At 57.0% G+C, this 18,177-nt stretch overlaps 1 protein-coding gene across 1 annotated transcript; it reads left to right on the forward strand.

Annotated features, from left to right (window-relative positions):
* Window positions 1–5,605: 5,605 nt before the first annotated feature.
* Window positions 5,606–17,876, forward strand: SSUH2 (ssu-2 homolog; the record flags this gene model as incomplete). The annotated part of the gene is made up of 11 exons (XM_080718245.1): window positions 5,606–5,633; window positions 7,926–7,995; window positions 8,998–9,127; window positions 9,524–9,584; window positions 10,240–10,364; window positions 11,584–11,646; window positions 13,068–13,153; window positions 13,319–13,411; window positions 13,912–14,017; window positions 15,005–15,112; window positions 17,730–17,876. 11 exons carry the CDS (start codon window positions 5,606–5,608, stop codon window positions 17,874–17,876), a joined length of 1,017 nt encoding a protein of 338 aa, XP_080574371.1.
* Window positions 17,877–18,177: the final 301 nt, after the last annotated feature.

Below are 18,177 nucleotides of genomic sequence, written 5' to 3' on the forward strand. Positions count from 1 at the left end.
ACTACTTAGTGAGGCCCTTTGCAACTCAGTGAGACCCTGTTTCAAAATAAAGAATAAAAAATAGGGCTGGGGGTGGGGCTTGGAGATAGGATGCCCCTGGGTTCCATCCCCAGTACTGCAAAAAAAAAAAAAAAAAAAAATAATAATAAATTGGGCTGGGGTATAGCTCAGAAGTAGAATACCCCTGAGTCCAATCCCCAGTAAGTAAGTAAGTAAATAAATAAATAAATAAATAAAGTTTTACTACAGAGATGGGTTTCAGTAGATGGTGCTAAAGGACATAATCTTTTTTTGGCTATTGGATCCTAAGGATGGGAAAATGAATGACTGCTTTTTAGCTGTATTTTTCTAATCCATCCCTTCTTCTTTCCTCCTCCTCCTCCTCCTCCTCCCCCTCCTCCTCCCCCTCCTCCTCCTCCCCCTCCTCCTCCTCCCCCTCCTCCTCCCCCTCCTCCCCTCCTCCCCCTCCTCCTTCTCCTCCTCCTCCTCCTCCTCCCCCTCCTCCTCCCCCTCCTCCTCCTCCTCCTCCTCCTCCTCCTCCTCCCCCTCCTCCTCCTCCCCTCCTCCCCTCCTCCCCCTCCTCCTCCTCCTCCTCCCCCCCTCCTCCTCCTCCTCCCCCTCCTCCTCCCCCTCCTTCTTCTTCTTCTTCTTCTTCTTCTTCTTCTTCTTCTTCTTCTTCTTCTTCTTCTTCTTCTTCTTCTTCTTCTTCTTTTTGGTGGCACTGGGGGCGGAACCCAGAGACTTTCTACCTCTAGGCTATACTCCCAGACCCATTTTGTATTTTATTTGGAAACAGGGTCTCACTAAGTTGCCGAGAGCCTCACTCAGTAGGCGAGGCCGGCTTCGAACCTGCGCCATCCTCCTGTCTCCGCCTCCCAAGCGCGGGGATGACGAGCGTGCCCACCGCGCCCGGCTTGGAAAGAAAGGACCATTTTTAGAAGCTGCGCCCTCACTTCACCCTCTGGGCGTCCTCGCGGTGCCCCTGGGACGCCGGCCGGGAATCTGAGCATCTTCGCGGGAGGTTCTGGGCTGGAGCGTCCTGAATCAGTTGATGCGCCCACAGCGCCCCCTGGCGGCCGCCGCTGTAACCGCGCGCTCCTCCCATCTGGCTCACGGGGGAGATAACCTTCCCGCCAGGCTCCGCCTCCGCCCAGGCTGTGGTCCCCACCCCACCCCACTCCCACCCACCCGGCTTCTCAATTTCCTCCTCACTTTTTTTTTTCCAAACTGGAAATTGAGCCTGAAGGCATTCGACCAACAAGCTACACCTCCAGTTCTTAAAAAAAATTTTTTTTTTTTTTATATAGTACTGGGGATTGAGTCCAGAAGCTAAATTCCCAGCCCGATTGTATTTGGAAGCAGGGTCTGTTATTTGGAAACGTTCTTGCTAGGCTGATGAGAGTCTCACTATGTTGCTGAGGCTGGCCTCGACTGACATCCTCCTGTCTCAGCCTCCCAAGTACTGGGATGACGGGTGTGCGCCACCACGCCAGGCCTAAATTTTTTTTTTTTTTTAATTTTGAAATAGGGTTTCCCTAAGTTGGAGAGCGCCTCACTAAGTTTCTGAGGCTGGCCTCGAGCCTTCAATCCTGTGCCAGCCCCCCAGGTACCCGGACTACGGGTCCGCACCACTGTGCCTGCCCCCTCGGGCATGTTGTTTTGAAGTCCCCTTTGTGAGCGGGGCTGGGGGCGAGGGCGGTGGGCTCAGGCAGGCTGGGCTGAGCGCTCCACACGGCTGTTCTGCTTCTAAAATGGTCACAGCCTGGTAAGAGCCGTCCCTGGGGTCTGGCGAGGGCCAGGTAGGATCTCCTCTTTCTGTCTCTCTCCCCCCTTCCCTGGGGATGGAATCTAGGGGCATTCTCCTTCTGAGCTACACCCCCAGCCCTATTTTTTATTCTTGATTTTGAAATAAGGTCTCAATAAATTGCCAAAGGCCTTGCTAAGTGGCTGAGGCTGACCTCAAACCTACAATCCTCCTGTCTCAGCCTCCCAAGTACTGGGATCACAAGCATGCGCCATCACACCTGACCGCTCATGTTTGGTTTTCTTTTGTGGTCCTGGGGGTGGAACCCAGGGGCTTTTCTACCTCCGGGCTACACCCCCAGACCCATTTTATATTTTATTTGGAAACAGGGTCTCGCTAAGCTGCTGAGAGCCTCACTAAGTAGCTGAGGCTGGCTTCAGACCTGCGCGATCCTCCTGTCTCAGCCTCCCGAGCGCGGGGATGACAAGCCCGCGCCACCTGGCTCCATTTTGACTTTGTGACCTTCGGGAGGTCCCGTCCCCTCTGAACCTCAGTTCTCTGGTGCAGCAGCAGATCGGAGGCAGCCCCGTGGCGGCGCGTGGGGTCCCTGCGGCACGCAGCCTCCCTGCGCTTTGTTCTGTGGCAGGAACATGGCTGGGCCGGCTCTGAGCTTCGCCCGTGTGGGGTGTCGGTGACCCTGACTGCAGATAGCAGAAGGACTGGAGGGGCAGCCGCAGGTCAGTTATCTCTCATTCTTTCTCTGGCCTGAAAGAATGCGATTGTGGAGAATCAGTGCCGCTCCCTGGAGGCCTGCAGGGCCTGGCGGGGGCTTGTTTTGATTGCCTGAAATAGCCGGCCAGGCAGGCGGCCAGCGGGCCAGTGTGGAAAGTCTCCAGTCAAACAAAGGAGCCCAGGAAGGCACCACAGAGTCCCCAGGAGCCGGTCCCACCCGCCCGGAGCCCCCCCGCCGCTCGTCCTGGGCAGGGAGCTGTCTGCAGGCGCCAGGAGGCTGGGGGGAGGGCAGGGGGCCCAGAAAGACCCAGATATACCTCCTCCTCCACTCTTGGGCGGGGGGCACTGGGGATGGAGTCCAGGGGCATTCTACCTCCGAGCTACAACCCCAGCCCTAGTTATTTTTTATTCTTTATTTTGAAACAGGGTCTCACTGAGTTGCAAAGGGCCTCTACTAAGTAGCTGAGGCTGTCCACGAACCATGATCCTCCTGTCTCAGTCTCCGGAAAACGGGGACTACAAGTGTGGGCACCATGGCTGCTACTTTTTTTTTTCCTTCTTCTTTTTTTTTTTTTTTTTTTTTTTGCGGGTCTGGGGATGGAACCCAGAGGCACTTGACCTCCGAACACCACCCACTGCCCAATTTTTTATTTTTTATTTTGAAACCGGGTCTCACTGAGCTGCAAAGGGCCTCACTAAGTAGCCGGGGTTGTTCACAAACCGCGATCCTCCGGTCTCAGCCTCCCGAATGCTGGGATCACCAGTGTGCGCCACCACGCCCAGCTTATTATTATTATTATTAATTATTATTATTTCGAAATAATGATAATTATTATTACGGGCTGTGGGAGGTGGGTCTGTCAGTCACGTAGAAGTGAGCTGGGCTTGCAGTTTTATTCCCAGGACTACACAGCCGGGAAACCACTTCCCTGCCAGGTGTGGAGGCTGCCCTCCCGCTCACAGAGCCCGGAGGCTCTGGGCTGTGGTGATGGCAGCAGTGCAGCACCGAGGCGGCTTCAGCCCCGGCAGGAAATGGCGTTGCGCATCCGCGACCCCGCCGTCCTCACCCGGTGGCCGCCTGGTCGCCCCAGTGGCCTTCTGAGGATGCTCTAGTTAGCGCCTAGCGTCCTGGGTACCGCCTCGCGGGTCACAACAGCGCCCCCTGGCGAGCAGGCGAGGCAGCGCCGGGAGAGGACCAGCCCCGCGGAGGCGTCGCCATGGAGACGGGGGCCGGGCCGGGGATTGGCTGCCGCGGCGGGGAGGCAGGAATTGGGGCCAACAGCGCTTCCCATTTGGGTTTGTGTGGCCGAGGGCTGAGCCTGGGAGGGAGGCAGGCTGGAGCCGGGGACTCATTCATCCTCGGCTGCCCGCGAACCGCGCTCCTCCGGTCTCAGCCTCCCGAATGCTGGGGTTACAAGCGCGTGCCACCGCGCCCGGCTATTTTTTAAAAAATTTAAACCAGGGTCTCACTAGGTTGGTGAGAGCCTAACTACTTGGCGCGGCTGGCCTCGAGCCGGTGATCCTCCGGTCTCAGCCTCCCACAGACTGGGATGACTGGCGTGTGGCACCATGCCCGGTATATTATATATTAAGTATATTAAGTATAATATATTAAGTATATTAGAACAAGCAAGTTCTAATATACTTAAGTGATAAAACCGTGATACTCTTGAGTACTGGAATCCTCTCCCTGGAAAAGTTCAGCTAGTCCGCAGCTCTCTCGTCCCTTTCTGTCTGGGCAGGTAGGAGCCGGCGGCTTGTGCCCGTGGTCAGGGGCCACTTCCCTGGCCCCTGGGAACCTCCCACTTGGGCAAGATTCTTATTTGTGTCAGACCCCCCCCCACACGTGCACCCAGCCTGGGTCTGCAGCCACCCAGCCTGCAGATAAGCCACAACAATGCTGTCGGGGTGCCAGGCCTGGCTTCAGTTCCTGTGTCCGGTATTCTTGGCTCCCGTAGTCCTGGGTGGATCCGGGTTAGATGGGCCCAGCCCGGCTCCCTGGAGGAGGAAGAGTCCCGGCTCTGAGTGGGCCCGGCCTGGCTTCTGCGGTGCAGTGAGTCACCCCGCGCCGGGGATGGAAGCCAGGGGCATTCTGCCTCCGAGCTACACCCCCCAGGTCTTTGCATTTTATTTTATTTATTTAATTTTAATTTTAATTTAATTTTTGTGTGTGTGTGGATCTGGGGATGGAACCCAGGGGCATTAGACCTCTGAGCTACACCCCCTGCCCTGTTTTTATCCTTTATTTTGAAACAGGGTCTCACCAAGTTGCCAAAGGCCTCACTAAGTGGTTGGGGCCGTCTGCAAACCGCCATCCTCCGGTCTCAGCCTCCCGAATGCTGGGATTACAAGTGTGTGCCACCATGCCCGGCTCTTATTTTTTTATTTTTTATGTTTTTATTTATTTATTTATTTATTTACTTTTGTGGTGCTGGGAATTGAACCCAGAGGCATTCTATCTCTGAGCTACACCCCCAGCCCTATTTTTTTTTTTTTTTTGGTGGTAGTACTGGGGTTCCTGGAAACCCTTCTACTTCTGGGCTACACTCCCAGACCTATTTCATATTTTTATTTGGAAACAGAGTCTCGTAAGCCAGCACGGCTGGCTTCGAACCAGCGCGATCCTCCTGTCTCCGCCTCCCCAGCGCGGGGATGACAAGCGTGCCCACCACGCCTGGCGCCCCCCAGCCCTATTTTTTTTTTTTTTTTAATTTTCCATTTTGAAACAGGGTCTACCTAAGTTGCGGAGAATCTCACTAAATAGCTGAGGCTGGCCTGGAACCTGCGATCCTCCTGTCTCAGCCTCCCAAGCGGGGGAGCACAGTGGTCGGTGCTCCGGCTTCAGAGTCAGGGGCTTTGAATCCCAGCTCCGAAACACGGGCAGGGGCAGGGCTGCCAGGATGGCGCGGGTTTCTGGAAGCATCCACAGACTGAGGTCTGCCAGCGGGCTTCTGAGGGGCGGCTCCAGCGCCCGTGCAGAGGGCTTGACTCCTATTGTCTGCAAATCAGGGGCGAATGGGCCGGCCCTTGTGGGCAGGGCCTGAGAGTGGTCCTTAGAGCCCGGCAGCCACCGCAGGGACGGACTCCTTGACTCCTTGACTCCTGGCTCCTTGACTGCCTGGCCGGACCATGGACAGGGACCCAAGCAACGGCGACAGTAAGTTGAGGCCGGGTGGTGTGGGCGCCATCTTGCATTGGCCCTGAACACATTGCGTAGGTCAACATCTGGGATGCTGAGGGCATCCCTCCCGCCCTCTCTTCCTTCCTACCTATCTATACCTCGCGAGCGGAGCCTCCCCTACATGCCTAGACGAGGTTAATTTTGTAGAATAGTTGTGAAAGTGTTTACACATGGCTTATTTTTCTTTCTCCCCTTTCTCTTTCTTTCTTTCTTTCTTTCTTTCTTTCTTTCTTCTTTCTTTCTTTCTTTTTTTTTAAGAACTAGGGATTGAACCAGGGGCATTCTACCTCCGAGCTATACCCCCAGCCCTATTTTTTTGTCTTTATTTGGAAACAGGGTCTTGCTAAGGTGTGGAGGGCCTACAAAGTAGCTGAAGCTGGCCTCGAACCTGCTGTCCTCCTGTCTCTGCCTCTCAAATACTGGGATTACGAGTGTGCGCCACCACGCCTGGATTTTTTTTCTCCTTTTGTTTTGTGGTACTGGGAATTGAAATCAGGGTATTCTCCCTCTGAACCACACCCTCCTTTTTTTTTTTAATATTCTGAAACAACAGCGTCTCTCTAAGTTGCTGAGGCCTCAAACCTGTCTCCATCACTTTTTAAAAAAATTTCTATTTATTATTTATCGTGGTACTGGGGATGGAACATTCTTCCTCTGAGCTGCATTCTTAGTCCTACTTTTTTTTTTTTTTGGTTTTTTTTTTCTTGTTTTTTTGGTTGGTACTGGGGTTCCTGGAAGCCCTTCTACCTCTGGGCTACACTCCCAGACCTATTTTATTTTTGGAAACAGGGTCTCTTAAGCCAGCGCGGCTGGCTTCCAACCTGCACGATCCTCCTGTCTCCTCCTCCCGAGCGCGGGGATGGCAAGCGTGCCCGCCGCGCCCGGCATTAGTCCTACGTTTTGATTATTTTTTAAACAGAGTCTTGCTGAGTTGCTGAGGGGCCCATCAAGCTGCTGAGGCCAGCCTCAAACGTGTGGTCCTCCCATCTCAGCTTCCAAGTACCGGGGTTACGGGTGTGCTTTCTGCTATTGACTTTGTTCCAAAATAAAAATGAAATAGGGCTGGGGGTGTGGCTCAGAGGTTGAACACCCCTGGGTCCGACTCCCGGGGCCGCGCACACGTGCACACACACACGTGCACACACACGTGCGCACACAGGGACCTCAGAGACAGTGACGCAGCAGGAGGCCCTGGGCACAATGGCCGTTGACGTCCACCTCCCTGCTGGACCTGCCCATGTCTGCACAGGAAACGGCCTGTCACCCCAACTCAAGCCAAACTCCTCTATTTTTATCCTCGGCATAATGGCGCAGCTCCCGGGGTCAGGCCGCCCCGCTGATGGACGGAGCCCCCGCCTCCCATTCTCTCCACGTCGGGGCTGGGCTGCCGTCCCTGCGAGCAGACACCCCGGGGAGGCCTGGGCCCTCTCGGCCATCTCGAAGGGACACAAAGAGGAAGAGCCACCTTGCCGACCCCAGCGCGTTAACTGAGCGTTTATTATATGCCAGGCCCGCGGCTAGAGACTGTACACGCGGCGTGTTGCTGCTGCTGTTATGGTTGTTGCTGTTATCATTTATTATTATTATTATTATTATTATTATTATTATTTATTATTGTTATTTGCGGGTCTGGGCATGGAACCCAGGGGCATTCGACCTCCGAGCTACACCCCCTGCCCTATTTATTGTTCTTTTATTTTGTCTTTTTTATTTTTTTTCTGGTGGCACTGGGGTTCCTGGAAGCCCTTCTACCTCCGGGCTATGCTCCCAGACCTAATATATATATATATATATATATATTTTTTTTTTTTTTAATTTGGAAACAGGGTCTCTTAAGCCAGCGCGGCTGGCTTCGAACCTGCGCGATCCTCCCGTCTCCGCCTCCCAAGCGCGGGGATGACGAGCGTGCGCCGCCACGCCGGCCTCCCTCCTCTCTTCTTCCTCCTCTCTCCATCCTCCTCCTCTCTCCCTCCTCCTCCTCTCTCCATTCTCTCTTTCTCCTCCTCCTCTCCCCTCCTCCTCTCTCCCTCCTCCACCTCCTCTCCCCTCCTCCTCCCTCCTCCCTCCTCCCTCCTCCCTCCTCCCCCTTTATTGGCACTGGAGATGACACTTAGGGGCATTTCTCTCGGCCTCCACCCCACCTCCTCGACTTGTTTGTTTTGAAGCCCTCCCCAGGCGTCTCACTGGGGGGCCCCCAGCCACCTCTCCCCCTTCACCCACCATCTCTGCCCCTCTGGGCCCAGACCCGCTCCCTCCCGCCTCCTCCAGGACAAGCCTTCTCCCCGCCCCCGGAGGCGCTGGCCAGCCCGGCGTCCTGGTCCTCCTTGCTGGAGCACAGGTGAGGACTGAGCCCCGGGGCCCAGGGCGGCTCGCACCCCAGCCCCTGAGCAGGGACGGCGGGGAACCTGGTCTGGATTTGCTACATCATCATCATTATTATTATTATTATTATTATTATTATTATTATTATTATTATTATATTGTTATAATGTGTGGGGTACCGGGGATTGAACTCAAGGGCGCTCTACCTCCGAGCTACACCTCCAGCCCTAGGTTTTATTCTGTATTTCGAAGCATGGCCCCACTAAGTGGCGGGGGCCTCGCTAGGTAGCTGAGGCGGGCTGCGAACCTGCGGTCCCCGTCTCAGCCCCCAAGTCCTGGGGTGACAGCCGCCCGCACGCGGCACCTCCGCCGCCTCCTCTTGAGCCGCAGCCCCCCGCCACGCTCACAGTGCCTCCGCCCCGGGGCACCCTCCTCGCCCTCCTCCTCGTCCTCCCCCTCCTCCCCCTCCTCGCCCTCCTCCCCGTCCTCTCCGTCCTCCCCCTCCTCCCCCTCCTCCCCCTCCTCCCCCTCCTCCCCCTCCTCCCCCTCCTCGCCCTCCTCCCCGTCCTCCCGTCCTCCCCGTCCTCCCCGTCGTCCTCCCCTCCTCCTCGTCCTCCCCGTCATCCTCCCCCTCCTCCCCGTCCTCTCCCTCCTCCTCGTTCTCGCCCTCCTCCCCCTCCTCGCCCTCCTCGCCCTCCTCCCCGTCCTCCCCATCCTCCCGTCCTCCCCGTCCTCCCGTCCTCCCCGTCGCCCTCCCCGTCGTCCTCCCCGTCGTCCTCCCCATCGTCCTCTCCATCCTCCCCGTAGTCCTCCCCCCCTCCTCCCCCTCCTCCCCCTCCTCCCCGTCCTCCCCGTCGTCCTCCCCGCCGTCCTCCCCCTCCTCCCCGTCCTCCCCGTCCTCCCCCTCCTCCCCCTCCTCTCCGTCCTCCCCACCGTCCTCCCCACCGTCCTCCCCCTCCTCGCCGTCCTCCCCGCCCGTCCTCCCCGGCGCCCCTGCCGACGCCGAGCTTGGCCGCAGGGTCCCCGCGGTGACCGAGGCGCTGGCCCGGGAGGCCCTGCTCCGCGTCGTGAGCTCCAGGTGCTGCTATGGCCGCGCCGCCGCCGGCCGCCTGGTCATCCGAGAGCTGCGGCAGCAGACGCTGTGCCGGGTGAGGGGCCGGGCACCTGCCGGGGCTCGGGAGGCTGAGGCCGGAGGCTCCGAGGGCGGAGGCCAGCCTCAGCCACGTGGTGCGGGCCCCCTGCAACTCAAGGAGACCTGGTTGCAAAGTAAAGAATAAAAAAATAGGGCTGGGGGTGGAGCTCGGAGGTCGGATGCCCCTGGGCTCCATCCCCAGTACCGCAAATAAATAAATGAACAGGTAAATAAACAAGTAAATAAATAAGTAAATAAATAAGTAAATAAATAAAATAAAAATAATAAAAAATAAAAAAACTTAAAAAGGCTGAATAAAAGCCCCCCTCCCCGTGTGGGCCTGTGCCGGCAGTCCAGGCCCGGCAGGGGTGGCAGGGGCTCACCGCCCGACCCTGTCCCCTCTCCTCCGCAGTACCGGCTGGAGACCTTCGCCGAGTCCAGGACCAGTGAGTGGGCGTCCCAGCCCTTCGGCAGTAAGTCCGTCTGTCCGTCAGGCAGCCCGCCAGCACGGGCCCAGGCGGCCTCAGAGCCGCCTCGCGCCCTCCATCCATGCTTGGGAGGCCGAGGCAGGAGGCCGCGGGTTGGAGGCCAGCCTGGGCGGCAAGTTCTCAAAAGACGGGGAGGGGCTGCGGTGCAGCGCAGAGGTAGGACAGGCCTGGCTCCCATGCACAGAGCCACAGAGGGAAAAGCAAGCCAGCCGGCATCCTCCTCGAGGCTGAGGCGGGCGGGCCGCCGGTTCGAGGACAGCCGCAGCAAGTCGTGAGCCGCTCATCGCGAGCCCACCACACCCGGCTTCCCGTTTTATCTTGAATTCTTGTGTGTGTTCTGCTGAGCATTTAAACTCGGGCGCATTCCACCTCTGAGCTACACCCCCAGCCCTGTTTTATGTTTTTTATTTGGGAATCGGATCTTGCCAGGTGGCTGAGGACCTGAGGCCGGCCTCTATTCCCGAGATCCTCCTGTCTCAGCCTCCCAGGTACTTGGGATCACAGTAGGCCTGCCAAGGCGGCGTTTCCCACCCTGACGGCGGCGGAGCGCCTAACCCAGGCTCGGCGCTGCTTGTTGACTGAATGGAAGTTTCTTCTTGCCGTCCCGAGCGGCTCTCACGATGGCTCTTTCCGGGGTCAGGCCGCTCGGTGGACGGACCCCAAAGAGGCGCCCGCCCCGGGCTTTGGGACCTCGAGGTGCAGGTCCCCCCGATGTTCCAGCAGGACACCAAGAAGTTCCAAGTCCCGCATTCCTCGCTGGTCAAGGTAATCCTCTCCGCCCCGTCTGTCTTTTTCTTTGACCCTTTGATCTCTATCCTGTTAGATAAGGAGCCTCACACCTTCTTTTTAGAAAAGAATTCAGTACTTTGGGAGGCAGACATAGGAGGGTCGCAGGTTCGAGGCCAGCCCCGGCAACTTAGCGAGACCCTGTTTTGGAATAAGAAATAAAGAGGGTGAATATAACGCACCAATAAAAAAAATTTAAGAATAAATAAATAAGTAAAATAAAAAAATAAAAAGGGCTGGGGGCATAGGTCAGGAAAAAAAAAAAAAAAGAAAAATCCAAATTCAGCTTGGTGGCTTGTTCCCTTCCCTTGGGTATAAATAAGCCTCACTAGAAAACAGCGCCTGGAATGTGGTCTCAGAAAATTCCACACAAATGAGGGAGCGAGTATTCAGCGTCCAGAGAGCACGGGGCCATCCCGTTTACAAATGTCCCCGGCTTTAAATAGTGGGCAGTGGTGTTACTAGGACGGTCCAGGGTATTTTTATCTCTCTCTCTGTTTCTCTCTCTCTCTCTCCGCCTGACAGTAAATAACTGGAACAATGCGTGAAATTAATATGAAACAAACCGCCCACGTGTTGCTGGGCTGTTCCTTGGAAGTCACCAGGCCATTTGACGAAAATAGAATCCTCTATTTATTAATTAATTAATTAATTTATTTATTTTGACGTACTGGGGATGGAACCCAGGGGCATTTTTACCTCCGAGCTATGCTCCCAGCCCTATTTTTTATTCCTTATTTTTATTTATTTACTTATTTGTTTGTTTATTTTTGCGGTACCGGGGATGGAACCCAGGGGCATTTATCTCCGAGCTGCACCCCCAGCCCTGTTTTTATTATTCAATTATTTATTTATTTTGCGGCACTAGGGATGGAACCCAGGGTCATTCTACCTCCCACCTGCACCCCCAGCCCCGTGTTTTCTTCTTTATCTGGAAACCGGGTCTCACTGAGTCGCCGAGGGCCTCGCTAAGTAGCCGAGGCCGGCCGTGAACCGCGATCCTCCGGTCTCGGCCTCCCCCGTACCGGGATGCCGGGCGCGCCGCCGCGCCGGCATCACTTGGCTCCTAAGCGCCTGGGCCTTAGCCGGGCATCGGGGGCGCAGGGCTGTCTCTGGTCGGGGAAGGGCCCAGTCGTCTCCTCCCGTCCCGGCCGCCGTGGGGCTCGGCAGCGGGGTCTCAGGCGCGCGTGGCTTTCAGGATTGCTACAAGTGCCACGGGCGTGGACGGTACAAGTGCAGCAGCTGCCACGGGCCTGGAACGGTGAGTCCCTGCCGGGGGTGTGCGTGTGCGTGTGTGTGTGTGCACGCGTGTGTGTGTGTGCGTGGCCGGGCTGGGGCTCCGCGGCCTGGCCTCGCTCCTGGGCCGCCATCCTCCTTTCCATCACACGGGAGGGTTAGGCTGGGCCGTCTCCACCGGGTCCTGGCGGCTGAAAACCACAGAAGCCGATCGGGTACGATGGCGCGCACCTCTTATCCCAGAACTTGGGAGGCCGAGACGAGAGGACCCCACGTGCGAGGCCGGCCTCGGCAACTTAGCGAGACCCTGTTTCAAAATAAAAAATCAAAAGGGCTGAAGGTGAGCTTGGAGGTGGACACCCCCGGGTTCCACGCCCAGTATCGAACCCAACGAACAAAATGACAGAAATCTGTGACCTTTCAGTCGCCGAGGCCGGCCTCAAGCCTGTGATCCTCCCGGCTCAGCCTGGGATCACCAGCGCGCACCGCCATGCCCGGCTGGATCTTAGGATCTGTAGACGGGCGAGAGGGAGGACAGAGCCGCCCGGGCGGTGAAGGGGCTGCCGGGACCCCATCCGGTGTGGCTTCTGGTTCCTGCTTGAATTTTATTTTTCATTTATTTAATTTTGGGTGTGTGTGTGCTAGGAGTTGAACCCAGGGGCGTTCTACCCCCGAGCAACACACCCTCAGGCCCTTTTTAATTATTTTTATTTTTATTTATTAATTTTTGCGGGTCTGGGGGATGGAACCCAGGGGCATTCGACCTCTGAGCTACACCCTCTGTCCTATTTTTTATTTTATTTTATTTATTTATTTATTTATTTATTTATTTATTTATTTATTTATTGTGGTGCTGGGGATGAAATCCAGGGGCTTTTCTACCTCCGGGCTACTCTCCCAGACCTATTTTACATTTTATTTGGAAACAGGGTCTCGCTAAGTTGCCGATAGCCTCACTCAGACGCTGAGGCTGGCCTCCAACCCGCGATCCTCCTGTCTCAGCCTCCCCAGCGCGGGGATGACAAGCGCGCGCCACCACGCCTGGCTCTATTCTTTATTTTGAAACCGGGCCTCACTGAGTTGCCGAGGGCCTCACTAAGTAGCCGAGGCTGCCCGCGAACCGCGATCCTCCTGTCTCAGCCTCCAGAATGCTGGCGTGCGCCACCGCGCCCGGCTCCTCGGGCCCTTTTTAAACATTTTCTTTGGAAACAGGGCCTCGTTAAGTTGCTGAGGCCCTCCCAAATTGCTGAGGCTGGCCTCTAGCCCGCAATCCTCCCATCTCAGGCTCCCGAGACAGACGCACTGCTCAGGCCTCGTCCGGCTGTCCGTCTCTCCCTCCCTCTCTTCCTGGGCCCTGGGTCTCCCTTCCCTGGGTGGATGGAGGGTCCGCGGGTGGCGGGCACTCGCGGGGTGCCGGGCCGCGGGGCTGAGCTGCGGCGTCCCCAGGTGCGGTGCTCGTCCTGCAGCGGGGCCAAGCGCCGAGCCAGGCGGCCCCGGAGGTGCCCCACGTGCTCGGGCGCCGGCAGACGCAGGTAGGCGCCCCGACTGGACCTCGCGGGCCGCAGGGGAAGGGCTGGCCCCAGCGGGAGCGAGGAGGTGGACGGTGGCGCCAGAGCCCGGCGCTGGTCGCCCGTCCATCCGAGGCCGGCCGGGGCTGAGGCCTCCCCGGGCCCGGCTCATCTGGGTGGCCCCGGCAGGTGCAGCACGTGTTCGGGGAGCGGGAACAAGACGTGTACCACATGCAACGGGGAGAAGAGGCTGCTGCACTTTGCCCAGCTCGTCGTGATGTGGTAGAGGCCAAGCCTGGGCGCCGGGACCCCGGGAAGGGAGGGCAGCAGAGAAACCTTTGTGTAGGGGGCTTTGGGGACGGCCAGGCCTCGGAAGAGGGGGCAGAATCCCCCCCCCCGGGGGGAGGTGGCGTGGGGTCAAGCTTTGCGGCGGACTTGAGAATAGACCTGGGTTCAAACTCCACCATTAAGCCGGGCGTGGGGGTGCGGGACTGTCATCGGGGACTCGGGAGGCTGAGACCGGAGGATCGCAGGCTTGGAGGCCAGCCTCAGCAGCTTAGTGAGGCCCTCTGCAACTCGGTGAGACCCTGGTTCAACATGGAAAATAAAACAGGGCTGGGGGAGGGTGTAGCTCAGAGGTAGAACACCCCTGGACTCCCCCAAGTTCAGAGAGAGAGAGACGACCGAGCCGCACTTCACAGGTGAGCGCTTAGGCCTCCACCAGGTGTATCAGATTCCAAGATGGCGGCCCCAGGCCCGTGTTTGTCCCGCTCCCACCCCAGGAAGAACAGCCTGTTCGAGTTTGTGTCTGAGTGCCAGCTCGGCTGCCCCGGGGAACTTCTCACCAAGGCCAGGGGAGAGAGCCTCTTCAGGGACGAAGACTCAGCTGTGAGTGGGGGGCTCTGCCACCCAGGGGGCCAGAGAAGCGGGGTCCCCGGCCCTGCCCCTGGCGGGGTCTCCGCTGCCTGCGGGGGCTGCACTGGCGAGGAGAGAGGCTGCAGGACCCCGCGGCGGGTCGGCCCGGGACAGGCGCCCCGCGCAGCCCCTGTCCTGCTCGTCGGGGCGCTCCGGCCTGCCGAAGGGTGCGCTGGGAGGCGGCCCCGGGCTGGGCAGCGGTGCCGAGCCCAGGGGTGCTGAGCAAAGTGTCCAGCGGGCCAGAAGAAAAGGTATCAGTCAGCAAGGCCGGGCAGAACGGGGAGGCCTCGGGGAGGCAGGAGGCTCTCAGTTCGGAGGCCAGTCTTGGCAATTTACTGACAGGCCTGCCTGCCTGCCTTCCTTCCCTCCGTCCGATTGAACCACCGAACTACACTCTCAGCCCTTGTTATTTTTTGTTTTTTATTTTTTATTTTTTTGGAAACAGGGCCTCACTAAGTGGCCGAGGCTGGCTGCAAACCTATGGTCCTCCCGCCTCAGCCTAAGTGCTAGGATTACGGGCATGGGCCACCGCCCTCAGCTGTGAGACCTTGTTTGGAAATCAAAACTAAGAGCCGGGCATGGCGGTGCCTGCCTGTCAGCCCAGGGCTTGGGTGGCCGAGGTGGGGGATCGCGGGGTGGAGACCAGCCTCAGCCCAGCCTCAGCAACTTGCAAGACTTCCGTTTCGAAAGAAACAAAAAGTAAAATCAAGCTAGCGTGCGGCCTGGAGGTAGAAGGTCCCTAGGTTCGATCCCCAGTACCAGAAAGAGAGAAAGAGCTGGGTGGGCTCGCGCATGCCTGTGATCCCAGTACTTGGGAGGCTGAGATAGGAGGATCGCGGGTCCAAGTCGGCCTTAGCAATCTCGTAGTGAGGCTCTCGGCAACGTAAATAAAAGACCTTGTTTCCAGTTTCTGGGGCTCTGGGTCCCAGGAAGGGACACGACGTGCGTTTCTGCCCCCAGGTGTACCCCATTGTGGACTTCCCCCTGAGAGAGATCTCTCTGGCCTCCCAGAGGGGCATCGCGGAGCACAGCGCAGCCCTGGCCTCCCGCGCCCGCATCCTGCAGCAGGTGAGCTGGACCAGGCCCAAGGGTGGGGCCGTGTGCCAATAAAACTTTATTTGTAAAAGCATTGGGCGGGCCGGGTGAGGGAGAGGCCCGGAGGCGGCCGGGGCCTGACCTCACTTCTTGGGGCTGCTGACGCTTTGGAGATCTGGCCAGGGGGTGTTGAGAGGGGAGGCTCCTGGGCCAGGAGAAGGAGCCTGAGCCCTCCCTCCTCTCTCCCTGGAGTCTGGGCGAGGGAGGGAAGGCCCAACCGGGAAGACGGAGGAAGACCGAAGTGTCAGGGCTGAGCCCCAGGATACTGGAGAGGGCTGGGGTTTTATTTTTATATTTTGTGGTACTGGGGATTGAACCCAGGGACATTCTACCTCCAAGCTATACCCCCAGCCCTTTTTAAAAAAAAATTTTTTTTATTTTTATTTTATGGTATTGAGGATGGAACCCAGGGGCACTGTACCTCTGAGCTATACCCCAAGCCCTACTTTTTATTTATTTTATTATTTATTTATTTATTTATTTTAAATAAATTTATTAAAAGATAGAAATACAGAAAATAGAAATACAGCCCCATGCCCAAATGGCATGAGGGGGCGACTCGAAATGAATACACCTTTTTTTTTTAATTTTAAAACAGGGTCTCACTGAGTTGCAGAGGGCCTCGCTAAGTAGCTGAGGCTGTCCTTGAACCGCCATCCTCCAGTCTCAGCCTCTGGAATGCTGGGATTACAGGCGTGCGCCACCACACCCAGCTTAAAAAAATTATTTTTGTTTTAAAACAGGGTCTCCGTAGGTGGTGAGGCTCTCCTTGAACTTGGGATCCTCCTATCTTAGCCTCCCGAGTACTGGGATGACCGGGCTCTGGAGTGATTTTGACCCTAACTCACTGGTATTTTTTTTTTTTTTTTTTTTTGGTGGTACTGGGGGTGGAACCCAGGGGCTTTTCTACCTCCGGGATACACTCCCAGACCTATTTTATACTTTATTTGGAAACAGGGTCTCACTGAGCTGCCGAGAGCCTCACTCAGTAGCTGAGGCTGGCCTCGAACCCGCGCGACCCTCCCGTCTCAGCCTCCCAAGCGCGGGGATGACGAGCGTGCGCCCCACGCCCGGCTGACTCGCTGGTATTCGGATAGAGGGACAGAAGCTGGGGATCCTCGTTCTCGGCCGGGTTGCACCCCAGCATCTGGACCCCAGCAACTCCAGCCCCCGTCCGCCCCGTCTTCTCCTGTTTGGGCAATGGCTTCCTATGGCCACGAGGTGGCGCCGTCGGCCGCCGCTCTCCCGGCGATTCCTGGGGTTGGGGTGGTGCTCCCTCCCAGGCCGGGCGGGTCGGGGTCCCGGGGTCACTCTCTCTCCAGTCCCCAGCCCCGCCTGCACCTCTCCCAGGTTGCTGTGTAGAGAGGAAATACTTCTTAGAGTCCTTGGTAGCTGGTTCTCAAAAGTGTCCCTGTGGGCCGGGCATCCCCGCGCTTGGGAGGCTGAGACAGGAGGCTCACACAGGTTTAAGGCCAGCCTCTGCTGCCGGGTGAGGCTCTCAGCAACTTAGTGAGACCCTGTTTCCAAATAAAGTATAAAAAAATAGGTCTGGGAGTGTAACGCGGAGGTAGAAAAGCCCCGGGGTTCCACCCCAGTACCACCACCACCACACACACACACAAAAAAGTCTTTGTTTTCTCTGAATTTTTACCCGCAGGGGGCGTATCACCTCATATATCTTTGCACATCTAGATTTTTTATTTTTTATTTTTTGGTGGTACCGGGGATATAATTTAGAGGCATTGTACCTCTGAACTACATCCCCAGCCCTATTTTTTAGTCTTTTTAATTTGTGAAACAGGGTCTCACTGAGTTGCAAAGCGCCTCACTAAGTAGCTGAGGCTGGAACCGCGCTCCTCCGGTCTCAGCCTCCGGCATGCTGGGATGACAAGCCTGCGCCACCACACCTGGCTTTATTTTTATTTTTGAAACAAGGTTTCACTAACCGCCAGGCTGTCCTCGCACCTGCGATCCTCCTGTCTCAGCTTCCAAATCCTGGCACATCTTTCTTTTCTTGTGTGGTCCTGGGGGTTGAACCCAGGGGTGTTCTATCCCTCAGCTACTCCCCAGCCCTTTGCATTTTTTATTTTGAAATCAGTGTTGTTAAATTGCTGTGTGTGGGGGGATCTCACTAAAGGGGGCCGTAGAGCCGGGCGCAGCGGGCGCGCTCGTCATCCCCGCGCTCGGGAGGCGATGACGGGAGGATGGCGCGGGTTCGGAGCCAGCCATGCACTGGCTTAGGAGACCCTGTTTCCAAATAAAAATGTAAAAATAGGTCTGGGAGTGTAACCCGGAGGTAGAAGGGCTTCCAGGAACCCCAGCACCACCAACCAACCAACCAACCAACCAACAAATAAATAAATAAATATAAAAATAAAAAGAGGTCGATGCCAGGGAGGGGATTTGAGTGCATACGGTGATGGGGAGGAGACGGGGTGAAACAGCAACTTTCCACTCCTGAAACCCCATGAGCTGCACCCAGCCGGAGACTTGACCTTCTTCCGCAGGCAACAGGGAGCCCCTGAAGGCTTCGGAGCAGGTCAGCGGCTTGCCCCCGGCCCTGACGCATTGCGGCCCTTTCTTTTCTCAGCGCCAGACCATCGAGCTGGTCCCCCTCACGGAAGTCCGCTCCTGCTACCAAGGGAAGGCTTACGTCTACTATATCTATGGCACAGACCACCAGGTGTACGTGGGGGACTACCCCGAGCGCTACTGCTGCGGCTGCGCCATCTTGTGAGGCCACGGTCGGTGTCCGCGCCACGGTCCCTGCGGCCTGGCTGTCAGCCGCACGCAGGGGCTGGCTCTCCTTCCAGAAAAATCGGTCCATCGCATCCCCGGAGCCCTAACAGCGAAGCCTGCTTAACCCACAAGAAGCCAACCACAGCCGGGCTGTAATCCCCGTGCCAGGGAGGCCGAGACAGGAGGATCGCAGGTTCAAGGACAGCCTCGGTAATTTAGAGAGACCCTGTTTAACACAGAAACAAAAATCAACAAAAAAGCCACATGTGCTGGCACGCAGTTGTAATCCCACTACTTGG

Source organism: Muscardinus avellanarius (genome assembly GCF_963383645.1).
Source record: "Muscardinus avellanarius genome assembly, chromosome: 22".
Taxonomy (NCBI): Eukaryota; Metazoa; Chordata; class Mammalia; order Rodentia; family Gliridae; genus Muscardinus; species Muscardinus avellanarius.